The 15,450-nt window shown below is 43.7% G+C and overlaps 1 protein-coding gene across 4 annotated transcripts; it reads right to left on the reverse strand.

The window, feature by feature from the left end:
• Window positions 1–2,934: 2,934 nt before the first annotated feature.
• On the reverse strand, window positions 2,935–14,164 carry brpf1 (bromodomain and PHD finger containing, 1). Of its 4 annotated transcripts, none has more exons than XM_035656816.1 (16): window positions 13,935–14,164; window positions 11,804–12,591; window positions 11,235–11,424; window positions 10,849–11,136; window positions 10,119–10,636; window positions 9,777–9,966; window positions 9,542–9,673; window positions 8,410–8,538; window positions 7,549–7,948; window positions 6,696–7,004; window positions 6,320–6,598; window positions 6,082–6,229; window positions 5,108–5,241; window positions 4,399–4,514; window positions 4,130–4,284; window positions 2,935–3,528 (listed from the first exon to the last, which is right to left on the reverse strand). In XM_035656816.1, exons 2-16 carry the CDS (start codon window positions 12,544–12,546, stop codon window positions 3,345–3,347), a joined length of 3,915 nt encoding a protein of 1,304 aa, XP_035512709.1. In that variant the 5' UTR covers window positions 12,547–12,591; window positions 13,935–14,164; the 3' UTR covers window positions 2,935–3,344. The 4 variants fall into 4 exon arrangements, with proteins under 4 accessions (XP_035512709.1, XP_035512706.1, XP_035512708.1 ...); XM_035656813.1 differs by having other exon boundaries at window positions 9,542–9,682; XM_035656815.1 differs by lacking the exon at window positions 13,935–14,164 and adding an exon at window positions 13,467–13,873 and having other exon boundaries at window positions 9,542–9,682.
• Between the last annotated feature and the right edge of the window lie 1,286 nt (window positions 14,165–15,450).

Genomic DNA, 15,450 nt, shown 5'->3' on the forward strand with positions numbered 1-15,450 from the left:
GCGTTGCCAAATGACTGAACCATTGTTAAAAAATAACACACAACACACGAACATTTCGCATGAGAGCACCACAGCTCCGCCCCTCCATCACAGCCCCATATAAAAGGAGATAAGGACAGGGTAGACGCCTCAATCTTTGTTAAAATGACTTTCCTGGGGCCACTATTGTGTTAACGCCCTTTCAGACAGACAATGGCATTCCCACAAGTAACAGTAAGCCTAGTGGGTCAAAGATTCTATATGGTGTGTAGAGGGTGACACTTCCTCCTATACTGTTAAGCGCTGTACCAGTTAGTCAGGAAGTAATGGTAAAGAGACCTGAATGTCATTGTCTCTTTGTCCTTCAGTCACTCACACCACACACCCCCTTCTGCTTATCCAGTTTACTTTGCAGCAATAGTATGATTTCACCCAGAGACCTCCCACTTTCAGTTAGATATGGAGAGTCTACAAAAAGTAGATCACCCCTCTTGGAGGTTTTCATGGAGAACACAGAAAGTGATTTTAATTCAGTACAGTTTTATGAAATATAAAATATGTGCTTGCACTTGTACCAACACCTATATCATCACTGGTGACCTGACCTTTGGTGAGTCAGTACCATGACCAAATCTATTCCGTGAAGACAAAGATGCACTCCAAGCTACTTTGAGAAAGAGTTTCTAAGGCTGATATTGGTCAGACTGCACATACAGCAACAGCTGACCAGCTGCTTAATCAATAAGCCTGATGGGAGATTTCCAAAGAGAAAGCCAACTCTGAAGTCAGCTGCTAGTCAACAATGGCTTAAAAACGGTGTTTGTGTCCCGGTCGACCTCTCAGTCCAATCAATAATGTGAGGCTGAAAAATGGCTGTTCACTCACATGAAGGAGCTTTTTTTTATTTAGCTAAGAATGAGGAAAAATTGCAGTGTTCAGATCTCAAACAGATACAGCTACACAGACCCAACGCTGTAAATGCTGCAAAGTGCATCAGCTAAATACTGACTTGGAGGTGGTGAATACGTGCAAATGAGTATTTTATATTCTATCAGTGTGATTACTTTGGATCCCATTTACTTTGACATTGAATCTACTTTGGGTTTACTACTCTGTCTTGAATGCCTGAGGAGTCTATAAAGGGCTGTGCAGTATGTGTGTGTACAGAGATAGGGGATACAGACAGTAGATGTGGTAGTTACAGTTACGATGGAAAGCTAAGACAGGTCTTGGTTAGAAAAAAAAACAGGTTTCTACAACACCACAAGTCATCTCGAGTGCTGATGCTTATCACGTGTTTCCACTCACATTTGTGAGTGTTTCTGAAGGCAGGAAACAGGGGTGTCGTTTTGGTTGCAAATCTGAAGTTGTTGAGTTAGTGGGTGTTCCAGTCGGGTGGGGGATCTTTATCGTACGGGGAAAAAATGATCAAAAACTATTTTGGAGGAAGGAAATTTACATTGGTTGTCAAGAGGTATTTGTCATAACAGACTAATCTCATTTAGCAACTGATCATGTAAATAGTAAGTCACTTTATGAGAAATGTAATTAAAATGTAGTCATAAACTTTTAAAAGTGAAGAAGCTGGGACACTAAGTTTCGTGATATCCTGTATCTTTTTGTGTTTTGCGTGATTTTGACAGGTTATTTAATTAATTAATTAATCCCAGATACAGACACATTATCTGGGATTATTTCAGACAAAATCACATTGAAATCATGGGGCAACCAAACCGCTGCCTTAACATCAAGCAATATGAATCTGAACAGGCACATTAATGAGAACCTATGGTTTTTTTTGTTTTAGTAAAGGCTGTCCAACCAGTAAGTCAATGCTTTATAGACCATAAAATATCCCACAAGAAACATACAGAACTAGTGTGGACGACTTATGGTTGACTTAACTGTAACTGTATGTATATATATCGGAGACGTTACACTTACAGTTACAAGAGGCATGTCTCAGCTTGGTAAACATACTATAATTTAACTCCCTGAGGTAGGACAAAGAAGCCTGTGGGCTGAGGAAGGTATTTCCAATAAGTCAAATTCAGACAGTGTTTACTCTGATTTAAAATAATAAGTTAAATTGAGTGTTCAGGCAAATATGGACACTAAGGTATAAGCAATCCTTCCGTACAAACATGAAAGATGACAGACTTCACTGTCAGCAAATATTACTCTTAAACTGAGGAGTTCTGTCAGCCTAAGTGAATCCGTATCAGAAAAATACAGCGTAATAATTCTTGAGAAGCACTTACAAGAGACCATTTCCTTGGAAAGAGAATGTGCGGATAAGTATTTTTAGCAGAACACACAGGATATTCCACACAATAGCCTCCAGCAAGGAAAAGCTTGCGCAGGAAAAGCACTGAAAACAAACCAGTCCACACACAGTGATCACAACATGACTCACAAGTTTAAAAAACTCAATTCTTTTTATTAAACTTCTATTCTTTATGCAATCTGTATATATAAAAGTTCTAAAGCCATCAGCCTGAGACTAATACAGACAGTGAGGCGATCATGTGTTTCAGTTCAGTCCTCATTATTCGTTGTCCAGCGGCCTGTGTGACACAGACGTACGTTAACAAAACCGTAAAAACAGGAGACATGATGAACACAGAGTGACAGACGGAAAAATGGACCACACAATGATGTCTTGTGCAGCCGGAGTGATTAGAAGTAGTCCATGATAAAAAAGGAGCTTGTGGACCTTGTTAAGAAGGAGTAAGCAGAATAAATAACATTAACGTTGGTTCGCCAACACTTCAGTCTCTCTTTGTGCTCCACTTACAAATGACTGGACACTAGCACCAGGCCTGTTTGTTTTTGTTTTGTTTTTTTGGTGGGTGAAAGATGTGCTGGGCCGATGGCATTCGCAGTCATACCCACAGTATGTGCATTTAACGTACACTACATGCATTTCCCTGTTCAAATGTAAAATTACATGTGTGAATGTATGTTTAAGAATAACAGGGAGAGGCAGAGTCGTGTGTGCATCATAGTGCAACAGTGTGTTAATTTGTTGAGTATGTAAACCATCATCTCATTAGTTATTAAACATATATCGACCACATACAAGGAATATTTTTGATTGATGTTTCTGAACATAGCATATTTTTCCATCATTATTATTAATACCATTTTTTTTTCAATTCTCTTAAATACAATATTTTACATGTCAGATTAAATACGGCTTAGTGTGTGTGAGTGTGTGTATCTTGGGGGGCCAATGTAGTGGATGTAGATCCCACTATGTGCTACTGGCACTGTTTCTTGTGTTCTGTGACGGAGGGTTGGGCTCTCGATAGAGACACATATACTCCACGACACCTGTAAGGTCCAACACATAGCGTTTGTGTTTAGTCACTGTCACTGGTCTCGCTGCTGGGGTCTCCCTGCACTTTGCTGCGGTGCTGCATCGCACGGTGGTAGGCCACCTGCACCGATTTGCGGATGTTGGATTTCCTGCCCTCCAGCATCTTCTCCTTGTCCAGCTCCTGGTCCACCCCGAGCGGCACCAGCTTAGAGCGCGGCAACCACTGCCTGTATACACACCAACATATATATATACACACACACACACACACACACACACACTCAAGTGTTAAATCTTAAGTTTTTAGTTTCGAGTAAAAGATGCATCAGAAGCAAAAACAGACAAACAGTAATCATAACAGGCCCTATTGTTTTTCAGGAAGACAAATTTGATAAAGAAGTTTCTGCTTCCTTAACTCTTCAGGTGAGGCATACACAATGTGAAAATATAATTCTTAGATTTTTTCCCCCCATGAACTTACAAGCAACCCTCAAAGAGAAGTGATTGCGCAGCACCCCATGACCTATAATCACTCCTCTTCAATTCTCTAAAACCACGTTCGTCCTATTTCTGCTAAATGTTCTGTCGTCTTGCACTTCAGTACGAGTACTGCAGTTTCCTTTGAACTATTGCCACAGAGTTACTTGCACACATCCAGTAACGTCAGACGCTTATTTTGCTTGCGCTTTGTGTTTTACTGTACTTCATTGTGGAAAAGAACAGAATGTCAGTGAGAACAAAGAAAGAAGAAACAAACTTTAAGAACGATTAGTGAAAATACAATGAGTGAATATGAACAGATGAGACAAGATGACCCAGGGCACTGACCAAGTTCTCTTGTTGTCAAAGAAGAGGACCAGGAACAGGTGCTCCCTGGCCTCCTGGGTCATCTGCTCCCCTAGTTTTAGCACATCCAAAGGGGGGACAGGGATTGGAACACCCCGGTGGAACACCCCCTCCCTGGGCATCTTCGGGTCAATTATCTGCATGCAAACGGTGGAGGAGGGTTAGACGTATCCTGCAGCATGGCCTTAAGTAAACAGTTCTCTTGGCTCTTGTCAGCCTTCTTTATTTTGATTAATCTACTTGTGTCTCACCAGAGCCGGATATGAAGGATAGCCTCTGCACTTGGCCCACACCAGGTCCAGAGCTTCCAGAGAAGAATAGTCATCAGAGGTCATCCAACACCCTGACCTGGCCCGGCCTCGAACCACTGACGGTAAGTAACACAGCAACAGGAAGACAGTCATCATTGCGCATCCTCACTTGTAGCTAAACAGTACATACATACATAATAATCTGTATCTGGAATGGGGCCACTGGGCTGGTTGTGAAAGACCCAGCTCTAAAATGACTAAAATGAGTGAGAGCTACATAAAATGGTCTCTGTCATCATTTGAGCTTGAAAATTGTAACATGGTGAATACTGATTTAGTTTTTTAACCACCAACAACAGTCAAGAAAACAAGTAAAGTCATGAAATATTACTTATTTAATTCGGGGCGCAGGCTAAAGTAAACAACAACCTGTAAGAAATATCAGTTATTTAGATTTTGATTCAATATGAACCAGTTTCATGACAACATAATATTTTTTAAAGTAATTTTTCCATTGATACTAAAGAGTCAAATCATATCAGATCTAAAAATATTTTGCAGCTCATTTCTAATGAATTACCAGCTACATTAAGATCCAAATCTTTCTGAGAACATGCTCACTATCTCCAAAAATAGAAACAAATTATGTATGCAGTGACAAATGGAGGTGTGTGTCCATGAGGGTTTGAGTGTGTGAAAACGCCCTTACAATGCGACACGCTGCGTGATCCTCCGACGGAGTAGGAATCGTTTTCAGTGCCCGACGTCTCCTCACTGCTATCCTCCTGGAAGGCAGAGCGAGAGAACGACGCCTTCCCTCTGCCCTGCTTAGAGGGGGTCGTACTGAGAGTGAAGAGGACACAGGGTTATAAAGATAGAAGTGTTATGGGTCAAAGATGTTATTAACACCACAGAATACCACAGAAAATAAAGGATAGAGAAATTAGTACTCTTGGTCAATGTGATTGCTTCTGTTTATGCATCATACTTGTTTTTTGCCCCTGACCTTGTATTCTACATCAACTGGACAGTGTTCACTCATTTGTAGCGTGTGAAATTGTATTTATCTGTTTGCACTGTTTGTGTTTACTGTTGTAACAAATTAATGTGTCCTCTTGGCCAGGTCACTCTTGAAAAAGAGATTTTAATCCTAATGAGTCTAAATGTTGGCTAATACCACTGCAACGTAGTATCTTTAAGAACTTTAAATGGAATAGTACGACATTTTAGGAAATGTGTTTTCTTGCTCAGTAATTATTAACACACTACCTTGGTTTCTTAAGTCGTACATCAACTAAATGTTAAAACAAAAGGTTGAGGTTTTACAGGGTGGCAGCGACATGGAGTCTCAGCTGGCTGCCTGGCAACCACAAAGTGAGCTCAGGTCAAACTGTGAACTTTTAAAGTTGCAAGAATTGACATTTTGGCCAACTGGAGGAAGAGAAACTCCACACTGGCAGACACACTACCCTGTATTTACATTACTTTATGAAGTTGGTATGGCTAATATGTCACCTGGTAATTTCTAATTCCTGTACAGTGGGTTCATCAAAGCTTGGTTGATGACAAAGTTGGAACTAAACATGACTACTTGCAAGCGGTTGGTAACAGAAAAGCTTTTAAGAACACCAGGCGTACTGCTCTGTATCTAATGAACACCCAGTATGTTTGTGCACTAATCACCTGGTTCTGTCAGAAGCTGCGCTGCTGCTGCTACTGGTTGTGGACTCAGAGTCTGAACTAGAACGAGGGAGACGAGGCTCATTTCTGTAGACGCGGAAGCTCTCCGTTACTGGCTGGTTTCCTCCATCAAAACCGTTACTTGGCAAACCTGAGGAAAAGAGACACAGACAGAGTGAAGTGAGAGTGCGTCACTGAAACATTGCAGGTTAAAGTTTAACTGTGCATTTGTCTACTGTACCTGGGAGCAGGTCATCGTTGTCACTGTCGCTGTCGGAGCTGGAGCTGCTGTGGGGGCTCCGGGGCCTCTTCCTCGGCCGGGTTGTTGACAGCAGGGGCAGCTGAGGGGGGCCGATGGGGCTTTGGCTCACCCCCGCCCCCCCATAGCCAGCATCACGGTTCTTCGGGGGACGTCCTGGCCTTTTAGGGGGTCCAGCCATTTTTTGGTTCTTCTTAGAGAAGAGGACAGACGTCCGACGACCCACCTCTGGAGCCAGAGCAGACGAGGACACGCTCAGATCTTGGGGGAGAGAGAGGTTTATAGGTTAAAATGCAAGCAAATGTATTTTCGTGCTGCACGTGAATGATATTTCATTCTTTCATCTTCCTAAACGCACCTTTCCCACCAATCTCCTGGCTGCTGCTTTCTCCCCCTTCATCGTGGTGTCCCGAAGAAGATGTGTGATGGGGTAGGGAAGAACCCCTGTCTCCTCCTCCCACAGACTCCCGGCCTCCCATAGCGGAGCCTCCTTCTCGCTGGTGTGCAAGCTTCCTCTTGATAACACTGATCTCCTTCCTCAGAGCTTTGGCTCTACGAGACTGACCGATGCTGTGCCTTCCCGAGCTGACCTCATCGAGACGCGCCTGCAGGTAATGCAGCTGCTCCTCCAGTGGTAGCCGTCGCCTGTTCTCTGGCAGAAGCAGGTCTGTGAGGGGCAGGGAGAGAAAGGCTGTTAAACACCTTCAAAGAGAGAAAGAGAATGAAAATACAGTAATTATGAAGGAAGCCTGAACGTGCAACTGACAAAAGGGATGAGGGCTTTTGTGAATGTTAACTTTCCCTTGTTTTTTGCTTAATCTCTACTACACCCATGACTCATGGTCTGTCCCTCCTATCCCTTCATGCAATGCAGACACCTCCCATCCTACTCCTATTTCCCTACCACCCTAATTCCCTCTAGTATTTCAATCACAATTATGTTATTCAGTGAAATAAAGCACACAGCTACATTTTCAGCTTCTAGCCTTTCAAATTGTTACTGAATCGCGAGCATTTTACAACATACCGTATAATCTTCAAATGCAAGGTATTAATTGGCCACCAAAATGTGGTTGGGGGAAATTAGAAGTTCTCACTTGACTATATAATAATATTTTGCACCTTGCCTATTTTTTTTTTACTTTGGTGCTTGAGACAAAATGCTTGGGCTGCCATAAACCTCTCAACCAAAGTGAAAGGCGTTCACTTACCATCTTCATTAGAGGACAGTAACCCGTCTTTTTCTCGTTCCCGCTCCCTCTGCCGCTCTCTCTCTCGCTCCCTCTGCCGCTCCCTCTCTCGGTCTCTCTCTTGGTCGCGCTGACTGTTCGGGCTTGGCTCTCGGGGGAGGTGCATGCCCGTCTCATAGTCAAAGCCTATCCGTTCAGCTTGGCGTCTGGCGGTTCTTATGACGGCCCCGCCCATCTCTCTGAGGCGCAGGGCAGCACGGTAGAAGACTGTGTCCTTGGCGTTGTACTTGAGGCAGTTGTTCACAATGAGGCCAAAGTCTGCCTCAAAGGCCTCAAAAGTGAGGTAGCGATGGGATTCCAGCAAGTTCCACATGGTCTGGAAGTCCATTGGAGTGTCAATATGGTCCAGGTAGTCTGGCACCTGGATAGTACAGATCAGACAGAGGCATGACCTGCAAGTTCTAATAAGCTTTTGCATTTGTTCAGTGAAGCTGTGAGTGTGCAGAAATCAGAGCAAACATGTAATTGAAAAAGTAGTTGCAGATAATAGGCAATATAACATATTTCTTCAAAAATGCAAATTAGCAAGGATCCCTCAAATTTAGTCATTTAAGAGTTGTAACGATACTGAGCCGGCATATTATGCAAATAAATAGATTAACATTTTTCATAAAAGGAATCTTATAAAAATAGATATAAATAAAATGCAAATAGATAGAGAAGAAAGGGGCGATGTGTAATTTAACACACATTATATAGTAATTTTAAAAAAATATAATTTTCTTTTTAGTTTAATCAGATTTATTATTTTTTAAATCAGAGATATAACCCGGCTAAAGTGAATATGCAAACCTGTTGAGTGTGAATGATGTATGCATTTACCTCTGCCAGCGGTACAGGCTCAGTGAAAAAGTTGTTAGTGTCTCTTTCCTGTAACTGTTCCAACGTACTCCTCAACAGCACCAGGAAGGGAGTAAGCTGCATCTCCAGCGCCATCTGCTGTACTTTAATCTGAACACAGAAACCATTTTTAACAACGTACAAACACTGACAAACAGTCATAGTGAAATCTGTGGGGTAATAATGGTGTATGTGCACACATATTCAATTCAAATGTATGTAAGTACCCATACACTCATATGTGACTGCACTAAGGTACACATTGGTGTGTGTGTGCAACTTAGTGCTAATGCTGTTTTGCAGCAGATTCTTAAATGTCAAATGTGTCAGAGATCCCCAGACTGGACCACAACAAATCATTTCTTAGAACTTCTAAGAAAAAGAAAACAGAACAAGTAGGAAGAAAACTGAAAAGATATTACTGAAATAGCTAAAATGGCTTTTAGGTTGTATAAATAGTATTTTATTTGGACCATAGACTGTATAATTAAAAATGTGCAGTGCAGTTGGCTCTGACCGTCACCATATTGGTGGCCCTTGCTTTGTCAGCTCCCAGGTAATCCAAAAATATGCAAAGACGTGGAGCGTAGGTGGGCTGAATGAAGTCTACTTACAGTAAACAGCAACCTGTGACAGCACCCACTTGTCACTCAAAGCGGCCGTTCCCTTAATTATGCATAACGTTAAGCCCTCCTATAATTTAAACGGGGGAGATAAATAAAAATTCAACCCCCTAGTTGTCATGAACAGAGAATGTAGCTATAGACGCCAAAACCCTTTTCTGTACCAAGCTGGAAACATGTTTATTTCTGCTGGGAAGTTAGGCATTTTAGTATGGGGGCTTAGATTGAGATTAACTCACTTCCTCAACCGGCCTCAAGAGGCCGGTCAAGGAACTGCAGTTTTTGGCACTTCCGCATAGGCTTCATTTGCCAGCCACGGAGGTTGCCCCAAGATTTGGACCTAATTATTGAGATTGCGTTACATTGCCTGAATGGACCCTAATCCAAAGAGAAGACTTACATACTAATCACTGTCCTATAAAGCTCACTGGAAGTGCTTCTGTTACGGTTTTGATCTGTTTGTCACAGAAATAAAGCCATTTGTGTCTCACCGTCTCCCTCTTGAGTTTTTCCCTCTTGCGGATGAGCTCCACCAGCAGCCGGGCTCTCTCCAGGTCGTGTCTCAGTCTCTGCCAGGCCTTCAGCTGCTCCTTTAAAGCCGACTGTTTCTCCTCGCTGTCTCTCTGCAACACCAACACGCACAAATCCACACATTTGGAATTAGGCATGTACAGAACTATAATAACATGCACATATTTTTTTTTTAAAAACTATTTTACTAGTTACCGGAGGGAGCTGTGATGGAGGTTGTGGTGGGAGTGGGTCAATATGTCGTTGTGACTGCAGGTGGGTTTGAAGCCGGCGTAGCAAAGGTACACCATTACGACTTTGCCTCTTCAGGGTCCAGTAGCTGTGAAGTCGTTGCATGAACTGGCTCTTTCTGGGTACCGTTAAATTACTGGTGATTTTACTCAGCCTGGGGGGAAACAAACACAACGTTCAAACTCTGTTACTCTCGTGTCAATAATGTAAAACTTCCTTTGTTGTTTTAAGAAAAAGTCTCCACTGTTTGTGCATCTTGGAGCTGTGAAGCACAAACAGTACAGGTAAAAGGTTGAGTGTTAGTACCTGTGGGGAGGTATGCAGGGCACAGATACCACTGGTGCAGCAGCTCTCCTCTCAGCTAAGATCTTCCTCGCTCTTTTCATCTTCAGCCTGGACTTGGCCTTCGCCCTCTTGGCGCGCTCAGAGCTCCAGCCCTTGGAGTCCTCATCAGGGCCAATGCTGGGCTCGTCATCCTCCTCCAGCTCTCCTTCACTGTGAGATGAGCCCATGCTGGCCCCGCCTACCCCCGCCAAAGGTCGGGCTGATCCTGGGGGCGTGTGGATGTCACAGTAAGCCGTCTTGCGGACGCTGAAAGAGGTGCCATTGGCCCCGGTCTCTCTGACGGGCTCCATTTTCATATAGAGGCCCGCCTGCTGGGCACAGGTGACGTGGAAGGCCGTGTAACAGTTGGCTTTGTGACACTGTATGCAGGCGCCGGAACCACGCTGCTTGCAGATGTAGCAGGTGAGCTTCCAGCGTGCAGGAGGAATGTGCTCAATACTATCGATTGGCTCCAGAAAGACTGTGTTAGCGAAGCAGACCTGAGGAAAGGCAGCAAAAACTCACTTAATTGCAAAACTCTAAATAAAAAGAGTAATAATGAGATAACAGACTGACTGAACCATGGAAACCTGCAGAAAAAGTAAAGCAACTTTGATTCGGCAACCCAAATAAACATGGCACAGTGCAGAGTACCTCCATATCTGCAATATCTGTTCTGATCAACAACGCATGTAACGGTGTGTGGATTTACCTCTGGGATCCAGAGGGCACACACTACATGTGCCCAGCGTGCATCGTCTGTTTGTTTGAAAGCTCCTCCCTTGTTGGGACAGAGAGCACAGTCCACAGCTCTACTTGGCGACTGCAGACAGCGACGACATAACCACTGGCCCTCTGGGATGTAGGGAACACCGTAGCACTCTTGGTGTACCGCCAGGTTGCACATGTCGCAGAACAGGATCACGTTGCTGTTCTGACACTCTCCATCGTTGCAGATGCAGCACACAGCATCTTCATCGATTAGGGTACTGGGGTCTGCCTGGGAGAAAGGAAGATAAGGAGATCAGAGTTGGATGCATTTGATAAACATTTCAGCGTTAAAATATTATTTGCCCCTCATTCTCCAAGTCCAGGTACCTTGTTGTGGCTCTCGAAGTAGGACTCCTTCTCTAGGCGGTCCATGAGATACTCAAAGACCTCCTGAGGGATGGGTGTCACGCCGTCACGCCGCCGCTTGTCGTTCATGATGTCAAGCCAGATGTAGTCCTCCTCATCAATGTCATACTCTACCTCCTCATCCAGCTCCTCCACAGACTTATCAATGTACCTGAGCACCAGAGTTGGAATTAAAGTCAAAAATGTGTTTATGTTATTACATAACAGCGTGTGGGCAGAAGAGAAGTGTAATTAATTGGGCACCAACTTCAACTTTCTTTAAAAAAAAAAGGGGAAATAATGACAGAATATGAGGAATCAGAGTCAAATTAATAACTTGACACATGCACAACAATGAGCTGTGCAACTGCAAACAAACTAGTGACTGACTGTAAATGTGTGCTTCAAATATTTACAACTCACCAAATCTACTTTCTGTATAAACAAGATGCTTCCTCTACACATGCACACCATTACTGCCAATCCTGCTTCGAATCCTCACCCCTCCTATGTAATTATTAATGAATCAGATTATAATTCTCAGTGCTGACCTGTAGTAAGATGATGGCCGAGGAGGAGCGTCAGGTCTCTCTTGGTCCAGTTCTCTGAAAACCGCCTCGGGGAGCTTCACTGCAGGACCAGACTGAGCGCTGTGGTGATGAGATGAGCCATCCTTCTTCTTTTCTTTACTCTTATGCTTCCCAGACTTCGGAGTGGATTTGCCCCCATTGGAAGATGGGATATCTGGGCGGTCCTTGCCACTGCCTCCTACCTCGCTACCTCCACCTCCACCATCACTACCGTTACACACTCCTCCACCACCGCCACCAGGACCAGACGGCGGAGCATCCTCCGCATCGCTGTCTTCCTCGGACACCACGTCAATGTTCTCAAAGATGCTAATGCGGTGGATCCGTCCTTGGATGTCCAGCTCCACCATGCGCTGTGCCTGGGCATAGGTCATAGTCTCTCTGCCAGGGGAGTGGGAGCGCTCCGACCGGTTGGGGCTACCAGGCGTGTTCCCCCCATGCCCCGGTCCTCCACCTCCATTACCTCCACCATCGTCCGTATCCCCTGACCCGGCCAAGGAGGCGCGAGGAGGCCGTCCCTTTCTCTTCTTCTGGGGGACAGCCTGTGCAGGAGTTGGGTTGTCGTGGTCATAGTGGTAGAGGTGATACTCAATGCCACTGTAGCTCTTGTAGACCTTACGGCAAGTCTCCACGGGGCACTCGTAAGGGGGCTTGGTGGCCCGCAGATTGTGACAGAATGTCTTTACATCAAAGTCCAGCCCCATTGTGCCAACAGCCACTGCTGGGACAGATGCTGTTCAGGTTTACATCTGACAGAGGGGGACACAAAGGGAGCACCATGGGAGGATCAATTCCAGAGATTGAATTCTGATGACCATGTTATGAGTTCAGAATACAATAACGTTTCATTAATTAGATACCACCTACTGTCACTGGGACTTTAGTAGTCGGACACAAGTCGTGCCTCCACATTGTGCACCTGTTATGGTAGTCACGTGACCATGCCCCTTATTCCCAGTAGCAAACATGTTATTATGTTCTGGTACCCAATGGCAGGTGCAGTTTAGGTCAATATGTTTGCTCCTGGTTATATTCAGTTAACGTGCAGGGAAACAAACAGGGAGTCCAGTTGGCAGCAATCTCAAGCTTGTTTACAGCCAACGAGTTCCAACAAAACCTGGCTAATGCAAACAAAGCGCAGGACACAATTCAGTTTTAAAAAAAAAAATCCCCAAACGCTAAACATACGACTTGTAACGCATTTAAATCCAGCTAACGTTAGCCGCAGCACTTTGCTGATGCTTCCTCCTCAAACAATGAAACATTGCAGCCTGACGCTGCTAGCCAGCATGCTAACAGCAGCTAGCAAACAACAACACCAAATCCTTGTGCAAAGAGCGGAGCTACGGAGGATGCAGCAACCCGGCGCTGCTCACGACTTTAACGTTACAAACGAGCTTTTATTAGCTTCTGTTGGTTTTATTTCGTGTCTGAATCGGACGCACACGGTGGTTTCACTGGGCTCAGCAACGTTGAGTAGGTTGGTTTAATTCGCCTGCTACATTGTATTCACAGGGCAAGACGTTAGCTACACAAAGAGAGGTGTCACTTTGACCTCACCGAGCAGTTTTTAAAGCACAATTAATAAACAAATAACACACAGAGAGTGTTTAAAGTTACATACAACAGTAGCCTGACTGTAACTCAGATGACCATTCAGCCCTGTAGGTAGCTGAGTGTTTCCCTCCACAATGACCTCACCCTGTGAGTCCCAGACACTGAGCAGCAAAATGACAGTATAACGTGGGATTTCATGACATTAGCACACTACTACAGCATGTGGGACACGGGGACGAACTGGTTGACGGAGCAGATAGGGTCGAGCAACCAATTAGTTCTTCCCTGTGGTGAAATAACTTGAAAAATGTTGAGCGATACGAGGAAAATAGCAAGGCATGCTTAATGCATCAAGGGGGCTTTCACTACTTCGTGTTTCCAGGGCACACTGGGTTGAGATGGAGTATTAAAACCACCGCAGATTTACATTAGCTTTAAGTGTCAAAAGATGTGACCCAGTTTTCCCCCACATAATAAAAAAACAGAGTCCTCGTTTTAACGCCACAGAATCTGTACTAACGTTATAAACACTTACTACTCCACGTTCCTCAAGACTGCGTGCTTCGGAAACCTCACACCAGATCGGAAGGGTTTGTAGGTCGATTTTAATTCATTGGATAGTCCCAGGTGAGATCGCGGGAAGCGTAAAGAAAAAGCAAGTGAGATGTTTTTATGAAACAATATAATATCCCGATCATTTCATTGTGTTGGGAATAATTCAGGAACTCGGTTGAACAAAAGGGGCAACCGTTGCTGTAACGTTACGCCGCGGACGCGGGTTGACACATTCGCCACACGGAGCAGGGTCTATATTTCTCGGCTTTGGTTTTAAAAATAGGGCCCTGTATGCACACTTGAGTCGAGATTTCGTGATGGGATAAGATATTATGTTCCAAGCGACTATTTAATCATTTATTTTAACCGATTTCTACCCAATCGATTATTCCCCATAGGTTATTTTGTGTTGAATGTTGCGAATCTGCGGCTGTTTCAAAGATGTCGGCTGGGCTGAAAACATCAAAGTCTGGTCCGAGTGCACGTCACACTTTCAAATAAGTCCATCAATATATAGCAACAAAAATTATAATATATAATTTATTGATGTTATTTATTCTTTTTGTTTATCGACATAAGCTTTTAACTAATCAGAAGTAACGTTATACTTTTTTTTTTTTTTTTTTAAATTGTGATATAGCCCTCTAGAAATAAAAACAATGAAACATACCATCAAGCACAAAATAATATTTATTATCTCTCTCAACATACAGTCTGTGATTTGAGTGCAGCAGGGTAGGGTGGGGTAATGCAGTGGGACATACAGCAGGCAGAAGCAATCCCACAGTTTAAATACAAGCCTTTGACAATCAGAGCATATTCACCAGGGGGCAATGTTGTCCAGAGAGAAGTGAGATGAGCAGAGAAAGGAAGCCTTAAGAGGACTGCACCTTCCTCTGTGCATTTCATCTCTCCCGTCGATCACTGCATCCAAAATGAATATGGCAACAATAGTTACTCCCTCCTCTGCTCCCCATGAGTGAGCAGCGAGGGAGGTGGAACAAAACATACCAGGTACAAGTGACAGAGAACAGAAATCTCTTACTACTGGAAGTATTTCACCAAAGCAGAAGACTCTGCATAATATCCTATAAAAGTCCAATTCAAACCGAATTGATGGAATAATATACATCAAAAGCAACCCCTCCTCCACCACCAACCAACACCCCTAAACAGTCAAACAAACAAAATGTACAAATATAAACTACAAGAAAAACTGTACAATTCACAGCTTGGCAGGATTGGGGTGCTGAAAACTCTCAAATGTGTTGTGGAAATGTGAAATTTCTAACCATAGTAGCTGTATTGTTTATCTTTGCTTTGTGGAACATGAAAAGTTGGCCATGCTTGTCCGTGATAAAAAAGTACAGGCGGTGAAACCCACTATATACAGTGTAGGAAACTCTTAAACACAGGTTAGAATTAAGGGAGACCATATGTTGTGCAAATCTCCCGCATCAAGTATCATTTGAAATTTTGCAATATATATATATATA

Source organism: Morone saxatilis, unplaced genomic scaffold (assembly GCF_004916995.1).
Source record: "Morone saxatilis isolate NCDOM2014 unplaced genomic scaffold, NCSU_SB_2.0 Contig15, whole genome shotgun sequence".
Classification (NCBI taxonomy): Eukaryota; Metazoa; Chordata; class Actinopteri; family Moronidae; genus Morone; species Morone saxatilis.